The 19,747-nt window shown below is 44.0% G+C and overlaps 1 protein-coding gene across 5 annotated transcripts in view; it reads left to right on the top strand.

Moving 5' to 3' along the window:
• Window positions 1–19,747, top strand: part of PEX5L (peroxisomal biogenesis factor 5 like) — a 177,951-nt gene that overhangs the window by 63,745 nt on the left and 94,459 nt on the right. For 2 of the 5 annotated variants that reach the window (XM_083739536.1, XM_083739534.1), the window contains exon 2: window positions 3,800–3,907. The exons of 2 other annotated variants lie outside the window; for them this stretch is intronic. In XM_083739536.1, the coding sequence (XP_083595662.1) occupies window positions 3,800–3,907 (108 nt within the window). Of the gene's footprint in view, window positions 1–3,799; window positions 3,908–19,747 lie in introns of those variants that run through there. One more of the 5 variants, XM_083739538.1, reaches the window with a different exon arrangement.

The following is a 19,747-nucleotide window of genomic DNA, read 5'->3' as shown; positions in this document are numbered from 1 at the left end:
AATGAGATGGGGGAAAGCGCAGAGAGATGTCGCCATTATTTTTGACAAATAGCATCAGGGATTTAGCTCATTTATGACTCTTTATTTTAGAGTGTGCAGAATTAAAATTGCTAAAAATAAATAGATAAAATGCGGTCCAGCTAGCTTGCTCTATTACTTTCCTTCCTGGTAACCATCCTTCATTGTTGAAAGACTTCAGTTAACTGATAAGATATTAATCACTAGACGGCAAGAACCCTATAGGGATTGTTTGCTGCTATAGATACAGTGTCTCCTTTTATGCACACCCACACTGACATTGCTGAGGATTATTGTAGTACCCAGAATGCAGAGGGTGCATATAATTCCTTGCCCTGAGCAGCCTACAGCTGAAATTTAGATTTTCCCTAATTCTGATAACATAGCTAGATTCTGCACATGGAAAGTCCATATGTTAGGGATAAGGTTTTATTTATTACACTCATAATCCCCCTTGATTCCCCCGGCCCCTTGTTCTTGATTTCTTTGTGGAAGGGGTGTTTTGATATGTGGGAACATGTATTTATTTACTTAAATAAGATATATAGCATTTATAACCCACATGTTCCTCCAAAGAGCTCGAGGTGGTGCACATGGCCTCCATCGCCCCGTTTCATCTTCGCAACAACCCTGTGAGGAAGGTTAGGCTGAGAGACAGTGACTGGCCCAAGGTCAGCCGGTGAGCTTCATGGCTGAGTGGGGGATTTCATCCCTGGTCTCTCCCAGGTCCTAGTCCGGCACTCTAAGCACTACACCACAGTGGCTTCATGTCCCCTCCGCCTGCATTGTGAAATCGTACGTAGTCCATGTACTATTCCATATGCTTTTCCTGTATGCTTAAATTGGATTTGAGGCAGCGGAGATGAAAGGATACCTTTGTAGCTACCAAAGACCACATCAGCTGCTCAGGAACTGGCTCTCTCTATATAAACCTACCCAGACCCTCAGATCATCATCTGAGTACCTTCTTAGTGTGCCTACTCCATGAGAGGTCCAGAGGGTGGCAACATGAGAACTAGCCTTTTCTGTGGTGGCTCCTTGTTGGTGGAATACTCTCCCCAGAGAGGCTTTCTTGGCACCTTCAATATGCAGCTTTATGTGCCAGGCGAAAACATTCCTTTTCAGCCAGGCCTTGGGCTGATTGACATCCACTACCTTTTTAAATGGGAGACGGGTTTATTGGTTTGTCTTTGTTCTTATTTTCATTGTGTGTTTCATGGGTTTTATATTGTATTTTTACACTGTGAACCACCCTGAGATCTATGGATGATGGGTGGCATATGAATTTAATACATGCATACATAACCCAAAGAGGGTTATCAAAGGCTCTCTGCTCATCTTCTTTTCTACTTCAGCCTCAGAGTTTGTGTCGAAACTTATGTTCTTATATTTCTGCTTTTCAAACGCTTTTTTTCTTAAGTCATACGGCAAGGACCACCAATTCACAAGGTCTTGGTGGTTGACATTAAAAAAACAAATAAAAATAAACCTACATTGTTATAAATCCCAATTTGCATCCCACAGCAAGTAGTTTATTAGTGTTGATTTTCTCAGGAGCTGACATTGCTCCATGCACTGTGGCCTGCAAAGCAATAATGAAACACATGCAAGAGTTCCCTGCTTGGTTATCATTTTTCTTTTGCGGAGCAGATGACACCTCAAGGTGGTATACATGGCCTCCATCTCCCCGTTTCATCCTCACAACAACCCTGTGAGGTAGATTAGGCTGAGAGACAGTAACTGGCCCAAGGTCACCCGGTGAGTTTCATGGCTGTGGGGGATTTGATCCCTGGTCTCTCCCAGGTCCTAGTCCGACACTCTAAGCAATAGACAATCTTTCCTTGTCTGCAGAAGGAAGCATTGCAGAGCAAAAGCTCCTCAATGATGAAGTTGAAATATACTGGGCAGACCTTATTAAAATGATCAGCAGTACCTGCCACTCAGCTGTCCCATTGCTGTCAGGGCTCAGCAAGAAGCAAATGCAGCACTGCACATTACATGAGGCTGTCGCTGTGTGAGACAACTTGCATTGCCTGCCTGTTCCTCCAGCCCTTCCCCTCCTACACACACAGACACACAGACACACAACCCACCGATTCAGTGTAATAATAAACAGCACTGTCAGACAGACATCATATGTGCATTCTCCATAGTTCTGGTTCCGGCTCAGATGGGCACCTGAAATCCCAAGCCTCTTTCTATGACAGAAGAAATCTGGCAGGCAACAGCCTTTTTGCATTCCATTGAAGAGAAATGATGGCGTGCAAATTCCCAGGTCTGCTTGGGGCATTTGGAACAATTCCTATTGTTGGTATTGAGCTGGGCAATATTTGGATTGCCCTGCGTTATTTATTTAGCTGGAGGCAGACACTAGTTTGTTCATTCCCCACCTCTCTCTCTTGGAGACTTGAAGGAGGTGGGTTAAAGGGGGTGACTGCTGGTGATGGGTGCTTTTGACAGGTCTTCGTATTGCTTCAAAGACTACCTTGATCATCTGTCCCTTGTCTTAATATCGTAGGCCACTTCTATGATTGAAGAACAAAGTAATATGTAGGGGTGACTGGGTGCAATGACTGCAGTGACTGCGTGGCGGGGGGTGAAGCTTTCCAGGGGGAAATGAGATCATTCTTACTGCAGGTTTGTGACTAAATAAATGGCCTCTTCCTCTATGGCAAATAGGGATGCTTAATAATTTCATTTGATCCAGGCTGCATCTACAGAAGTATAGTGTCCCAATCAAGGGAAGTCATGTTGTTGTTTAGTCATTTAGTCGTGTCCGACTCTTTGTGACCCCATGGACCAGAGCACGCCAGGCACTCCTGTCTTCCACTGTCTCCCGCAGTTTGGTCAAACTCATGCTGGTAGCTTGGAGAACACTGTCCAACCATCTCATCCTCTGTCGTCCTCTTCTCCTTGTGCCCTCCATCTTTCCCAACATCAGGGTCTTTTCCAGGGAGTCTTCTCTTCTTATGAGGTGGCCAAAGTATTGGAGCCTCAGCTTCAGGATCTGTCCTTCCAGTGAGCACTCAGGGCTGATTTCCTTAAGAATGGATAGGTTTGATCTTCTTGGAAGTCATAGTACCACTCTATTCTGCCTTGGTCAGACCACACCTGAAGTTCTGTGTCCAGTTCTAGGTGCCACCATTTAAGAAGGATATTGACAAGCTTGAATGTGTGCAGAGGAGGGTGACCAAGAAGATAAAGGTTCTACAAACCAAGCCTTATGAAGAACGGTTGAGGGAGTTGGGTATGTTTAGCCTGGGAAAGAGGAGTCTGAGAGAAATATGACAGCCATCTTCAGATATCTCAAGAGATGTCACAAGGAAGATGTCTCTTGCTCTGGAGGGTAGGACTTGAACTTCAAGTTACAAGAAAGGAGATTCTTACTAAACATCAGGAAGAACTTTCTGACAGTAAGAGCTGTTCGGCAGTGGAACAGACTCCCTTTGGAGTTTGTGGACTCTTCTTCCTTGGAGGTTTTTAAGCAGAAGTTGGGTGGCCATCTGTCATGAATGCTTTAATTGATATTCCGGCATTGCCTTTTCTTCTTCTTTTTTTAAATGGAGTGGAATGTATTTGAACTGGTTGTTATTGTTTGGCATGTGTCACCGGTGGGTTTTCATATTTCATTTTAACGTTTGTGTTATATTTGCAAGTTCCTTTAGGTTGCCTTTCGTAAAAAAATAAAAATGCAACTAAAACCATAATAATAAACACGTAGCTTCTCTTCTGCACGCCTAAGAAATGCATTTCCATTGCAATATATCGCTCCCTTTAATAGAAAACTTCAGTGGCGAGTGCTGACAGGAAAGGAGCTAAAAACAAACGAACAAACAAGCCAAATTGTAGGGAGGAAAGGAAAGAAGCTGTGCTGCAATCACGGCTAATGGTGAGTTCTGGAAACTGTTGTACAATGTCTAATCCCCCGGGAGAAATTCTGTGAAATGTGCCCCGACAATTTCCCTGTCCAAAAGCAGAGTGGCAGAGTTTTGAGAGGCCGTTTTTACACAGCAGTCTTCCTCTCATTCTCACTCCACATTTAATCCAGCTGCTCCCACCAAGCTGCCCTGTCTCGTTTTCTTATTGTGTCTATTCATTCACGTATCGCCCTGTTATTCAGAATATTAAACCCATAATTCAGGCTTGTCTTCTTTTCCCCACTCATTGCTTATCTCATGAAGAAGCTAGTAGTACACATGCCAGAAGCAGAATTATGTGCTTCGATCCCTGATGAAAAATTTGGAGTTTCCGAAATGAAATAGGTGACTTTGTTCCAAGGCTGCCACAGCTAATATAACACAAAAAGTTATTCAAAATGCAAGATAAATATACTTTTCAACCTCAGCCATAGCCATCTGGCACCTCGGAATTTAAAAACAAAACAGAACACTCAGGTTCTCAGGAGATATTCTGTTTCTCACACAAAAAACAGGATAAAAACACACACAGCGGAAGTGTAAAAACATTCAGGCCATTAGCACCAGCCTCCTGCTTAAAGACATAACACTGAATAGCTCCCCCAACCCGCAAAAAATAATAATCTAATATTCTTAATTCTTTGAGGGAGCAATCCTGTGCACAGGAAGCTGGCATTAAGCAAGTTTGTGTAAGTTAAGCAAGCATAAAGTTACACCAGATCCAAACCCCATTCAGCAGCAGGGCTGCTGCTCTGCTTAAGTCTGGCAAAAGGAAAACAAGTGCTTAGCGTCAGGTCTCCAGGTCACATGACTGGAGTCAGCCTAAGTCCCGCCTCTCCCCATTCCACCCCCATTCGGTCTTCTTCCAGGTCCAAAAGGACCTGAGTGTTGGCAATTGTGCCTAAAATGGTTGTTGCCTGTACTGGGGGAGGGTGTTATTGGGTTATTGGGCTGTTGTTTTTATTTTGATTATGTATTTTGTGCTTTTATATTTTGATTTTCTTCTGGGAACCGCCCTGAGACCTCTGGGTATACAGCGGTATATAAATTCAACAACAACAACAACAACAATGCTCTTTTCAGCAGCTGATTTTTGTTTAGGCAAAACCTATCCAGACATGTTCACGTGCTTTCATCTGGATTTAGCTTATTGTTGATTTTAATGATTTTCTGAATGTTTAAAATAGTTGCTGCCCTTTTTCACTTATATTGTTTCATTCTTCTCGTAAACTGCTTTGAGATTTTATTACAATCAAGCGGTATATAAAATTCATGCAATAAATATGTCAATAAGTAGATGGACCAGTGAGAAGCATGAGAATGTGGGAAAGTTCACAAGGGAATGTGTTACTTGTCTAGTAATAACTCCAGCTGACACAGGAATGGCTCAGTGTAGCCAACAAGCGCTGAGCTCATCTATATTTTACACCCCAAAGAGATGGTAAGAGTTCTGGGCTGTTCCTCCAACAAAAGTTCCCTGCAGGGGAGCAAAATAGCACATCATGGAAACAGCTATAGTCAACTTTTCTTGCTGCTGTGTGTGTTATTACATGCAGGGAATGTTGTTTTGTGAGGCAGTTCAATTAAAAAAGCACAGAATTCAAGTCATGGCTGCAAAGGAAGGGGCCTCCTGATTCTTCCTACCATTTTCTTTGGTTTAACTTTCCTGCTCCTGACATTATATAGCAACAAACAGATTGAATTCAATGGGATTTACTTGATTGCCCTGTGGAGAACCTTCTATGTGTACCTTGATTTGTATTGGAGTCAGTCAGTTGGTAGAACTCAATGGGTGTTTGGTTCCTTCAGCCTTTGCTGAGTCCCTGTTAAAATTTGTTACCGACTATGAGGTTTTCCTCCCCTGAGTGCAGAGCTGCACTTTAAAAAATAATAATTATTGAATGATTTTATGTTACAAAAAATTACAACCATACTACCACTAAATATAACTGAGAAATAATAATTACATACATCAATATTTAGTTTGTTATTTGTTACTTACCGTCTCATTTCCTCCCAAACATTCCATACAAAACACACATATGTACAGACACACACACACACAAACACGATAATAATGAAAGTAAATATTTCCCCCTTTTATCTTACAAAATCTTTTCTTCAATTTTGACTTCCTGTCAAGTCCCTTTGCATATGTTTTATCTTACAATCAAATGTACACAAAACAATAAACCTTCCTATATAAATTTTCCAATGCATTCTGAAAACATAATAAATCCTTAATTGCCATCCACCTCCTTTTACTTCCTTTGTCACCCGAATGCTAGCACGGAGTCAAAACTATTATTGTATTTTTGTATTTATTCTTCTATAACCATCCCATTTTCCTGCAAATTTTTGCGATGAGTTTCCTCTGAGTTTGCTAGTCAATTGAGCCATCTCCACCAATTCCTGTAATTTGATTTGCCAATCTGTTATTTTTGGAGCCTCGTGATCTTTCCATCCCTTGGTCACAAGTATTCGAGCTGCTGCGGTTGCATACAAGAATACCTCAGATTTTTTGGGATCTCTTTATCTAAAATAGTTAATAGAAATGCCTCCGGTTTTTTAGTAAAAGTTATCCCTATCATCCTTTTTAATTCATCGTATATTTCACCCCCCCCCTAAAAAAAAAAATCTGCACTTGGCATGCATAGGAGAGCATTGGTGATCCATAAATGTTTTCTAATTTCTACAATTTTTTTTTGTTAACTGTTTTTATTGAAAGTTTTCAACATCAGGTACATTAAAAGCCAAACAACTAACCTAAAAGAAGAAAAAGACACTGAAAAGTCAAAATAAGAGAAGAAAAACAAAAAATAAAGAAGCAAGAGAGAGGAGAAGCTATAAAAACCCTCTCATTTGTCTCATATTCTTTATCCAGCTACAGAAAAGTAGACCTGGGAACTTCTGTTTCTTCCCACACCCTCCTACCCCGGGGGATCCTTTCTATCTGATCTCCCACACAGGGACTAGAATATTTTCTATATTCTAAAGAGAGGAAGAAAATATAAACAGGCTTGCTCCAGAGCTTTCAAAGCATGGTGCGATAATGTAAATAAAATAGTGGCTATTCTGACCCTGGCAACAAAATGCACACTGCAAAGCGTATCGTTCCCCACAGCTAGGGGAGAAAAATTGGCTTTGCTGCAATAAAGGTAAATTGAAAATGAATCGACTCTTGCTTCCTAATGTCTTCAGCTTGTAGATAATTTACTTGTGACAATGCATTAAGAAAAAGGGAGACTTTGTCAGGGCTGTCTTGGATCTGTGGCATGGTGTAATAAATGCCCTGCATTTTGAAATTCTGGCATCAGAGCTATAAATGAACCCATGAGGAAAATAATCACGTTGCTTCCTGCTCCGAAAATATTCTCCTTTATTGTGAGGAGGCTGAGGCTTAATAACAGAAAGGAAATCGATTGCTTCTAGTAAACTGGGATATGCAGAGATGCCGCATCCCAGAGAGTTCACCTTGTAATTGTATTTGAACTATAGCAAAGGGGAGAGTACATAGAAACTTCGCAGCTGCTTTATAGCAAGGCCATTATATTATTATTTTTTAAAGATATTTATTAAAATTTTGTATAATAAAACAAGGATCACAATCAAACAAAAAAAAGGACAATAAAAAACTTCACAATCAAACAAAACAGAAAAATACAATAAAAAACAGAAAAAGTAAGGAAAAAGCAAAAACAAAAAAAGAAAATCTAGTTTTTTACTTACTTATCTTCATAACCCTCTTACCTGACTTCCTCATATCTCCCTTTTCTGTGTTCCCCTTTACACAATCGAATTCAGCAATTCCTTACCCTCTTTCAAATCTTATTCAATATTGTACATTTCACCCTATTATGTCTCTGGTTTTTCCTTTCTTTTTGAATCCATTTTTACATGTTCTTTATAACTTAATCCCTTGTATCATTTTGTTTAAATTTGACATAATATTACTCTGGTCTTTTCACCCTTTCCATTTTAAAACATTTTTGCATATTCCTTTGAACTATGTCACTGATGCCATATTATCTTTATATCCAACATCATTTTAGCATTCAAACATTTTACAATGTTTTTGGAGGTAGTCTTTGAATTTCTTCTAGTCCTCTTCCACCGATTCTTCTCCCAGGTCTCGGATTCTGCCGGTCATTTCTGCCAATTCCATATAGTCTATCACTTGCATCTGCCATTCTTCCAGGGTGGATTGGAAGTATTGGGAGTATTTTAAGACACAAGACACAAGATTTGCCCACCCTGGAAGTATAGCAAGGCCATTATAGCACTGGTCCATCAATCTCAGTACTGTAGACACTGGCTGGCAGCAGCTCTCCTGGATCTGAGACGGGACATTCCTAGTCCTACCTGGAGATGCTGGAGTGAGTTGCGGGACTATCAGCATACAAAGCAGATGTTCTACCACTGAGCTGCAGCCCTTTCCTTGAGTGTTGGGCATCATGGCTTCTTGAAATTATGTGAAACAGGGCATGTAGACATCACCCATCCCCATGACATTGCAAGTTGCTGGCCTCTTCACCTCCACCCCCCAACCTCCATCCCATTCTCAGACTTGTCCTCCTAATGGAGATTGAAAGCTGCTTAGTCATGGATCATGTTGCTTTGGTTGTTTGCGTGGCGAGTTCACGCCTCCCCCCCATCAGAAATAAAACACACAACACAGTATTTTAGGTTAATGGGCGAAAATTGGCCACAACTTTATTGGTTACAGGTAATGAGTTGTATTGGCTTAGGCATTGGTCCTACTGTCTAACCGGCTTCAGCCTGATTGCTTGAATAATAATAATAATAATAATAATAATAATAATAATAATTTATTTATACCCCGCCCATCTGGCTGAGATTCCCCAGCCACTCTGGGCGGCTCCCAATCAGTGTTAAAAACAGTACAGCATTACATATTAAAAACTTCCCTGAACAGGGCTGCCTTAAGATGTCTTCTGAATGTCAGGTAATTCTTTATCTCTTTGACATCTGATGGGAGGGCGTTCCACAGGGCGGGCGCCACTACCGAGAAGGCCCTCTGTCTGGTTCCCTGTAGCCTCACTTCTCGCAATGAGGGAACCGCCAGAAGGCCCTCGGCGCTGGATCTCAGTGTCCGGGCTGAACGATGGGGGTGGAGACGCTCCTTCAGGTATACAGGACCGAGGCCGTTTAGGGCTTTAAAGGTCAGCAGCAACACTTTGAATCGTGCTCGGAAACGTACTGGGAGCCAGTGCAGATCTCTCAGAACCGGTGTTATGTGGTCCCGGTGGCCACTCCCAGTCACCAGTCTAGCTGCCGCATTCTGGATTAATTGCAGTTTCCGGGTCACCTTCAAAGGTAGCCCCACGTAGAGCGCGTTGCAGTAGTCCAAGCGTGAGATAACCAGAGCATGCACCACTCTGGCGAGGCAGTCCGCGGGGAGGTAGGGTCTTAGCCTGCGTACCAGGTGGAGCTGGTAGACAGCTGCCCTGGACACAGAGTTAACCTGCGCCTCCATGGACAGCTGTGAGTCCAAAATGACTCCCAGGCTGCGCACCTGGTCCTTCAAGGGCACAGTTACCCCATTCAGGACCAGGGAATCCTCCACACCTGCCCGCCTCCTGTCCCCCAAAAACAGTACTTCTGTCTTGTCAGGATTCAACCTCAATCTGTTAGCCGCCATCCAACCTCCAACCGCCTCCAGGCACTCACACAGGACCTTCACCGCCTTCACTGGTTCTGATTTAAAGGAGAGGTACAGCTGGGTGTCATCTGCATACTGATGAACACCCAGTCCAAACCCCCTGATGATCTCTCCCAGCGGCTTCATATAGATATTAAAAAGCATGGGGGAGAGGACAGAACCCTGAGGCACCCCACAAGTGAGAGCCCAGGGGTCTGAACACTCACCCCCCACCACCACTTTCTGGACACGGCCCAGGAGGAAGGAGCGGAACCACTGTATGACAGTGCCCCCAGCTCCCAGCCCCTCTAGACGGTCCAGAAGGATGTTATGGTCGATGGTGTCAAAGGCCACTGAGAGATCCAGCAGAACTAGTAAACAGCTCTCACCTTTGTCCCTAGCCCGCCGGAGATCATCAACCAGCGTGACCAAGGCAGTTTCAGTCCCATGGTGAGGCCTGAATCCCAATTGGAAGGGATCCAAATGGTCCGTTTCCTCCAGGCGTGCTTGGAGTTGTTCAGCAACCACCCACTCAATCACCTTGCCCAAGAATGGCAGATTTGAGACTGGGCGATAGTTGGCCAAATTGGCCGGGTCTAAAGATGTTTTTTTAAGAAGCGGTTTAATGACCGCCTCTTTCAGCGGGTCTGGGAAGGCTCCCTCACAGAGGGAAGCATTCACCACCCCGCAAAGCCCATCGCCCAGCCCTTCCCGGCTCACTTTTATCAGCCAGGATGGGCAAGGATCAAGGAGACAGGTGGTCGGTTTCACTCGTCCAAGCAGCCTGTCCACATCCTCGGAGGTAACAGATTGGAATTGATCCCATATAACAGGACCAGACAGAACTCTAGCACTCTCCCGCCCTGGCCCTGCTCCCACTGTGGAGTCTACCTCCTTCTGAATCTGAGCGATTTTATCTGCAAAAAACTTTGCAAAAGCATTGCAGGAGATCTTGGGGTCCCTACCAGGCCCCGGTGGTACAGGTGGTTCTGATAGATTGCGAACCACCTGAAAAAGTCTCCTGCTGCTGTTTTCTGCAGATGCAATGGAGGCGGCGAAGAAGGCCCTCTTCGCCGTCGCTGTTACCACTTGGTAGGCTCGACGTTGAGCTCTAACCCGTGTCTGGTCTGATTCAGAATGAGTTTTCCGCCACCGGCGCTCTAGCCGTCTCAACGATTGTTTCATCACCCTCAGCTCCGGGGAAAACCACGGGGCTGTCCGGGCTCCATGCAATCGGAGAGGGCGCTTCAGAGCCAGACAGTCAATAGCCCTGGTTAACTCCGCATTCCAGTGTGCCACCAGGGAATCAGCTGAAAGGCCATCAACTTGGGATAAAGCACCCCCTACCACTCTCCGGAAGCCAATTGGATCCATTAAGTGGCGGGGGCGGACCATCCGAATCGGTCCCACCTCCCTGCGGAGGGGAAGGGTTGCGGAGAAGTCCAGTTGCACCAGGAAGTGATCTGACCATGGCACTTCTTTTGTTTCGCTTTTAGTTAATGTCAGATCACCAACATCCGTAGAGGTAAACACCAAGTCTAAGGCATGTCCGTGGCTATGAGTTGGGCCAGACTTATTCAGGGACAGCCCCATGGAGGCCATGCTTTCCACGAAGTCCCGAGCAGCCCCTTGTAAGGTCGTGTCGGCATGGATGTTAAAATCCCCCAGGACAACCAAGCTAGGTGTCTCCAGGAGCATATCCGCCACGACCTGAAGCAGCTCGGGCAGGGAATCCTTGGTGCAGCGGGGAGGTCGGTACACCAGTAGGGGTCCAGGAAGGGTTAACCACCAGTAGGGGGAGTCCTGTGATGCACAACTAGGAACTCCCCCGGGGTCACCGCTCGGGGGCGTGCCTTGGGTCCTCACCTCCAAAGGCTTCAGACAGGGCCACGCCCCCCAGAATCCTTTACCGGACTACCCTTAGAACTGGGGGAGGTGATGGATCTTCCTCCCCCCTCTCATTTACATAACAATACCCTTACCAATGCCTAACCACCAATACCAAGGAAGTTGTGACGAGTTGCTATGAGGTAGGTGAAAAACCAAGTGGCAGAGCCAATTTGCCAAGTGGAAAAAATTCCTATCAGGCCCCTCAACGGCGACCAACCGAGGTCCATAGCAATGTCAAAGAGCCAGGCCTAAAGGGCAGGGGGGTGGGAAACCAGAGCAGCTGAGGCACAGAAAGAGGAAGATCCTCGGCCGCTCCAGCCCTAAGAAGCACGGGCCATGTCTCCCAAGCCAGCCGATGGGCTGGCAAGGGGGATGACGCGGCCGAGGATTCCCTTAGTCTCACGGAGGCTGTGAGCCAGCCCCCACACACATGGGGAGGGCATGAAGCCAGCAACCCCACCTCCTCTCAAGCTCGGAAGTGGCTTTATGGTACATGCAGGGCCAGAGCTATCAATTTTTCCTCTTTTTAAAGGGAAATTCCCTTATTCCGAATAGGATTCCTCGCAAGAAAAAGGAAAAGTTGACAGCTATGCGCAGGGCCGTATTTAGGTTTGATGAGGCCCTAAGCTACTGAAGGTAATGGGGCCCTTTATATGTCCAGCTGTCCTTTGTCAACAACAAATTGTCGCTGTTTTTTGTGTTGAATATATGCTATATGGTAATTTATGGACCTAATAGGGATCTAAAGCCATTTGCACATAACAAAATATGTATTTTATCAAAGTAATTGTTGAACTGAAATGCAGTTAAGAAGAAGTACTGTATATTAATAGTGAAATACAATTAAGAAGTATATTATTAGTGAAATAATTATTAAGCTCTAACTTAAAAAGATTTTTATTCATAACAAACTTAATAATGCAAACACATTTGCATTTGGCAATAACAAAAGTTCCTCTAGAAACACAATTTACAAAGACTCATAATTTTTGGGGGGGGGCCAAGAGAGCGGGGCCCTAAGCTATAGCTTGTTGAGCTTATACGTAAATCCGACACTGGGCACACATGGTAAATCTGTAAGATAATGGGAATAATACTAGTTTGAGGTTCCAGATTTGAATCCTGGGGGTTTCCAGAAGCAGCACAGCTCCCACCCAAAACACTGGAGAATGGGGACCAATACCTATTGCCAGGAAGAGTTTGTCCAGAATAAAGTCTTCAGATAATGAACTCCCTGATCACAGTGATCAAAACAACCTCAATTTACCAAGGCCATCAAAAACTAGATTTTTTTAATTTAAAAAATTACACCTGTTCTAGAAGATGCTCATACTCAAGCTTTGGCAAGTTCCCAGTGAAATGAAATTCTACGGTTGAGTATCAACCACAAGGCTACCTTTCTGTATGCCTACGTAGCCTTGGCTTGATGCACTCAAAGTGTGTCCCCAGCCAGTGCCTGTTTGTGATGGAGCCTAAGGATGGAGGTAGCATTGTCAAATATCTTTTAGGCCCAGAATGTCTAGGGAGGCAGGTATGAGGGAGAAGGATCACCGGCTTCATTGTTACAAGGAGTTTAGCTAGCAAATTAACTGTGGTGTTTGTGTGGGTTTTTTACTGGTTCATTGCCATGCTTTTGCAGTAGCTACTTATCACTCAGTTGCATTCATAATCCGAGAAACTACACAAGACTGAACATCAATGCACTTTCAGGCGTAGTTCCTTCTATCAAGTGGCTGCAAATTGTATTAGTTCTTACTTGTTTTTAAAATACCTTCTTCTGAACCAGATGGCACATTTATAGATATGCTATTTTCATGTAACGCTAATACTTTCAGTACTAGGTTATTTAAACATTTCTCTTCATTATGAGTCATTGCATGAAGCGGTGCTTTTTTTAAAAAAAATAAAAATAATAATCTCCCACTGTCCTAGGTATGTCATACAATACCTTGGGGCTAAGATAAACAACGATTTCATATTACCAGCGGCTCATCAGAATTGGATACACTTTCAAAGTAATGCGTACAATGCATCTGCTGCGTAATGGAAATCAGTTCCCAAACCAAGAGGGGTTGAGGGGGAGGTAGAAGGTCCCATAATGAAATCTGCTAACTTCATCCACTGACTTGCTCAATTTTAGCCAATCATGCCTTCCCTTATTAGAATAGTAGCCCCCCATACTACGCCACTGATTGGATGTCCCCCAAGTTGTAGTATTATTGGGGAGGGGCTTATCACTGTTCACTTTCTTCACAGAATGCATAATTTTACATACCTCTTTCATGCTCCCTCTCACTTTCCTTTTCTCTAAAGTCCGTCACAATACAGGTATTATGTTCACATGTGGGGAAGGCCAAAGATATGCTTCTTTCAATAAAATGTTTTTTCCTGGTTGTTCCTTTCTTTTCCATACAGTCATAGGTCTCTGGTACCATTAACCTTGTAACATGTCAAAAACGGCTATATTGTGATCTCTTTTCAGCAGAAAGATCGTTAGCCTTAGTACCCTTTTGAATATTAATAAAAGTGACAGGTGGCTTGCAGAGCAGGAGATCAAACAAAAGAAGAAGCCAGCAGCAACTAAGGAGCCCATTGAGGAAAATACCTGTCTAACCAAGGGGAAAAAATGACTCTACCTGCCTGAAAATAGATGAGCATAGAAGTAATGCCATGTTAATCATGGGCGGTGGAGGGAGATATACAGAGAAGATAGATGTGATGGTAAATTATTACTGAACCAGCTTCTTTTGTGGTGGTGACTAGTATTTTGCAGAATCATTTCCTCTATTACCAATTTTCAGAGTGAGTGATGATCCAAGTAGCTGTTGTGGGAAGTGGATGGGAATGGCAGAATGCAACTTTTTTTGTTGCAGCTGGTCTAACTTGTGCTATGTTATCCCTAAGCCTTATCATGCTGAGGGAGAGATGTTTTAGAGTGGTATCAACATCTTAAGCAGTGAAAAACTCCTTTAAGTTCATTTAAGGGAGACTGAGGATTTGGAGTGAAAAACAGAGAAAGCTGAGGTGTGTTAGGCGAAGAGAGAGTAAGTAATGAGTGGAGGTAGTTGAGCCTGGTAGAGTCAGTGTAAATGAATTCCGGATTAATTTATTGTTCAGTTTGTTTCAATAATCATTCCTATATGAAAAAAATTCCTTCCAGTAGCACCTTAAAGACCAACTAAGTCAGTTCTTGGTATGAGCTTTCGTGTGCATGCACACTTCTTCAGAGACACGAAAGCTCATACCAAGAACTGACTTAGTTGGTCTTTAAGGTGCTACTGGAAGGAATTTTTTTTGTTTTGACTATGGCAGACCAACATGGCTACCTATCTGTAACCATTCCTATATGATAATGACTGTCTCTGCTCTTCTACAAATGAAAAGGAAATTTGCACCAGTTTCTTGTTAGTCCTTGGACATGAGAATTATTTCACACAGGATAATGCTGATATATCTCGGATACATACTCTGCAGTGGTATTTGCAGAAGATCTAGAAATTTGTATTTTCTGCATCCTAGAAAGACGAGCTTTTATGTTCATCTCCCCAGTGTGGAGCCAGTGTGGTGTAGTGGTTAAGAGCCGTAGACTCGTAATCTGGTGAACCGGGTTCACGTCTCCACTCCTCCACATGCAGCTTTTGGGTGACCTTGGGCTAGTCACACTTCTTTGAAGTCTCTCAGCCTCACTCACCTCACAGATTGTTTGTTGTGGGGAAGGAAGGGGAAGGAGAATGTTAGCTGCTCTGAGAGACTCCTTCAGGTAGTGATAAAGCGGGATATCAAATCCAAACTACTACTTCTTCTTCTTCTTCTTCTTCTTCTTCTTCTTCTTCTTCTTCTTCTTCTTCTTCTTCTTCCCCACACCCCCAAAATACAAGTTTTTAGCCATCAAATATTTTAAATTTCAGCCCACCCTTCCTCCAATAAACTCAATGCAGCTTTCAGGGCTTGTTGTTGTTGTTTAGTCGTTTAGTCGTGTCCGACTCTTCGTGACCCCATGGACCAGAGCACGCCAGGCACTCCTGTCTTCTACTGCCTCCCACAGTTTGGTCAAACTCATGCTGGTAGCTTGGAGAACACTGTGCAACCATCTCGTCCTCAGTCATCCCCTTGTGCCCTCCATCTTTCCCAAGATCAGGGTCTTTTCCAGGGAGTCTTCTCTTCTCATGAGGTGGCCAAAGTATTGGAGCCTCAGCTTCAGGATCTGTCCTTCCAGTGAGCACTCAGGGCTGATTTCCTTAAGAATGGAGAGGTTTGATCTTCTTGCAGTCCATGGGACTCTCAAGAGTCTACTCCAGCACCATAATTCAAAAGCATCAATTCTTCAGCCATCAGCCTTGCAGAAGCCCCATGAGGTGGGTTGAACATAGACAGTAAGCATTTCTGGATGAGTTGGGATTTGAACTTATGTCACCTTGGACACTGACCCAATATCCCAGCCTAAAAGTAGTCAACTCTATTGTGCATTCTGGCCAGGGCTAATGGGAGATGGTGGATTCCTACAGCATCTGAGGGGCACCATGCTAGCCACACCACTCTGGGTAGGTTTTCGGTACATGGAAAAATAGATAGTGAATGGATGGCAAAATCAAGAAGCTGTAAGAGGGACTGGAGATAATTTCCAGTAGTCGACGGAAGAACCTCAGTACCCTGGACAGCTCCTTGCCCATTCAGTGGCATTGACATAATTATTTTTAACATGTCTTTTGTTATGTATACTAGCAGTCTGCAAAATAACAAAGCTAAAACATGTGTAGCATTTGTTCCAAGAGTTTTACAGTCTAAGACTGGGGTAAGCTACTGAGTGGCAAAGATAGCACAAGTTGGACTTGAGCAAAAGCAGGCTATTGTGTTACCTCGGGTTACATACCAGTGGCGTAGCGTGGGGGGTGCAGGGGGGGCGGCCACACCGGGCGCAACATCTGAGGGGGGGCGCGCTAATCTAGTGGAAGAGACTCAAGTCCTAAAATGCACGGGTTAGGGGGCACAAATTACTTGCCTTGCCCCGGGTGCTGACAACCCATGCTACGCCACTGTTACATACACTTCAAGTTACATACGCTTCAGGTTACAGACTCCGCTAACCCAGAAATAGTACCTCAGGTTAAGAACTTTGCTTCAGGATAAGAACAGAAATCGTGCGTCGGCAGCGCAGTGGCAGCGGGAGGCCCCATTAGCTAAAGTGGTGCTTCAGGTTAAGAACAGTTTCAGGTTAAGAATGGACCTCCAGAACGAATTAAGTATGTAAACAGAGGTACCACTGTACTTATGTAGCCTTTTTCTGATCTTTGTTTTTTATTGGGTTTTTCAAAGGAAAATTTTAGGTGTCTGCCGTAAGCTGCTTACAAGACTTTTGCTCTGTTAATCAATATATATGTTAATCATGTCAAATAAAAATAAGAGATACACTACCTCAAAGCCTAGGTGTATATGAATCTCTGTCAAAATGGAAATACCTTTTAATATCACAAATCTTTAGCACATCAAATTTTTAAAAAATAATTATGAAGGAGTTACTGCATTTGGAGGCAGCTGCTTCCTCAATGCAGAGAGGTGCTGACAGTGTTCTAGATACCAACATTGTGGCCGTCTTATGGTCATAACGCCTGGAGCCTGAGATCAGCCACCTCTCTCTGAAACGCATTAGCTCGGCCTCTCCTTGGAAGGAGTTGTCGTAATAGGAATGTTCCAGTGATTTTCATGGAATTTATTTCCACAAAATGTACTTAGTGTCTGGAGAAACGAGCGCTACATTTGATTAGTGTGTGTATTTTATAAAGCCTCGCTTGGGTTTTATGATCATGACAGAGTGCATGCCAAGGATGTTTCTGCAATGCCTTTCTGTTCCGTTGTGTCTTCTGCTTATCAAATGGGTACCAGGTTCCTTTTTCACCCCTGACATCTTAACTACGTTTGCGTGCCTCCAAACTGCAAGAGAAGTGGGGCCACCAAGCCTTTGTCATTTAGCAGAAGTTCAAATGCCCACAGGGAGCCAAAACACAAAAGTCAGTAATTAAAACCGTGCAGTTCATTTTGCTGTTGTCTGAGTGTTTTGACTAAAACAAATGCCTTGCGCATTAAATGGGAATTGTATTTGTACCCACATATGGGGAATGGGGATCAGTGACAGGAAGATCGCTGGACTGTTTTGGGAGCTGGCTTGAAATTTAACAAGGCAAAACACGGTACTCTGCCCTGTTCCCTTTTTATAAAAGCAGCATCTGTACTATCACTAGCGTAGAAGGGATGTTGGCAAATGAGCAGGGACCTCAGTGCCCCTTTCCTGAGTTTCCAAAGAACCACACAATCAGAGTGTATTGCTTGAAATTAAAGTTAACTGAGCCACCAAGAGAAAAGGTGGGTTTAAGCAATTGCTTGAAATTAACTTTCTCATCGAAACTGCTTAATACACTTCCCCAAAAGCGGTATAAATGTGACAGCTAATACTTATTTGTTTCTTCGAATGGGGAGGAGGAGAACTATGTATACCACATTGAGTTTCTTGGAAGTAGGATATAAATGTATAATAATAATAATAATAATAATAATAATAATAAATGAAGCACGCTGTAAACAAAGTTAAGCGTGTTTCATTCCTGTTGATTCCAGTGGGGAAATTGGGGAAGCTATTCATTCCCTCTTGCTGAACTCAAAAGGACTTAATGCTGGCTGGATTGCGCCTTTCATAAATGTTTTCTTCTGTGCTTTGGCTCACTAGGTGCCCTTGTGGTGTAAAAGGTGGACTACATGAGATTGGAAATGAACAATCCTAGAATCCTAGAATTGTAGACTTGAAAGGAACCCCAAGAATCATCCCAGCCGCTGGGAGAGATCATCAGGAGGTTTGGGCTGGGTGTTCATCAGTATGCGGATGATACCCAGCCCTACCACTCCTTTAAATCAGAACCAGTGAAGGCGGTGAAGGTCCTGTGTGAGTGTCTGGAGGCGGTTGGAGGATGGATGGTGGCTAACAGATTGAGGTTGAATCCTGACAAGACAGAAGTACTGTTTTGGGGGGACAGGAGGCGGGCGGGTGTGGAGGATTCCCTGGTCCTGAATGGGGTAACTGTGTCCCTGAAGGACCAGGTGTGCAGCCTGGGAGTCATTTTGGACTCACAGCTGTCCAAGGAGGTGCAGGTCAAATCTGTGTCCAGGGCAGCTGTTTACCAGCTCCATCTGGTATGTAGGCTGAGACCCTATCTGCCTGCGGACTGTCTCGCCAGAGTGGTGCATGCTCTGGTTATCTCCCGCTTGGACTACTGCAATGCACTCTATGTGGGGCTACCTTTGAAGGTGACTCAGAAACTACAACTAATCTAGAATGCGGCAGCTAGACTGGTGACTGGGGGCGGCTGCCGAGACCATATAACACCGGTCTTGAAAGACCTGCACTGGCTCCCAGTACGTTTCGGAGAACAATTCAAAGTGTTGGTGCTGACCTTTAAAGCCCTAAATGGCCTCGGTCCAGTATACCTGAAGGAGCGTCTCCACCCCCATCGTTCTGCCCAGACACTGAGGTCCAGCGCCGAGGACCTTCTAGTGGTTCCCTCATTGCGAAAAGCAAAGCTACAGGCCTTCTCGATAGTGGCGCCCGCCCTGTGGAACGCCCTTCCAGCAGATGTCAAAGCGATAAACAACTACCTGACATTCAGAAGACATCTTCAGGGAAGTTTTTAACGTGTGATATTTTACTGTATTTTTGGTTTCTATGGAAGCCGCCCAGAGTGGCTGGGGAGGCCCAGCCAGATGGGCAGGGTATAAATAAATTATTATTATTATTATTATTATTATTATTATTATTATTATTATTATTATCTAGGGGACCACTTCTTATTCTTCCTGTTGTGAAGGATGAATCTATCAATGGATCTGTGACTACGGTGTGGCATAATGGTTAAAGTGCTGGACTATGGCCTGGGAGAGAAGGGTTCAAATCCTCACTCAGTCATGAAACTCACTGGGTGACCTTGGGCCTGTCACCATCCTACCTAACCTAACCTACCTCACAGAGTTATTTATGAGAATGAAATTGGGGGGGGCATGTACACCACCTTGAGCTCATTGGAAGATAAAGGGGGTATACAAATGGAATAAATGTATAATAAAATAATAAAGGAAAGTAATGTCTTCTCAGTGCCAGTTCCCCATTTGTGGAACGCCCTTGCTGGTGAAGTGCCACTGTCTTAAAGGTAAAGGTAAAAGGACCCCTGACCATTAGGTCCAGTTGTGGACGACTCTGGGGTTGCGGTGCTCATCTCAC

This window comes from Podarcis gaigeae, assembly GCF_964106915.1.
Source record: "Podarcis gaigeae genome assembly, chromosome: 5".
Classification (NCBI taxonomy): domain Eukaryota; kingdom Metazoa; phylum Chordata; class Lepidosauria; order Squamata; family Lacertidae; genus Podarcis; species Podarcis gaigeae.
This window is presented reverse-complemented; position numbering and strand designations above follow the sequence as displayed.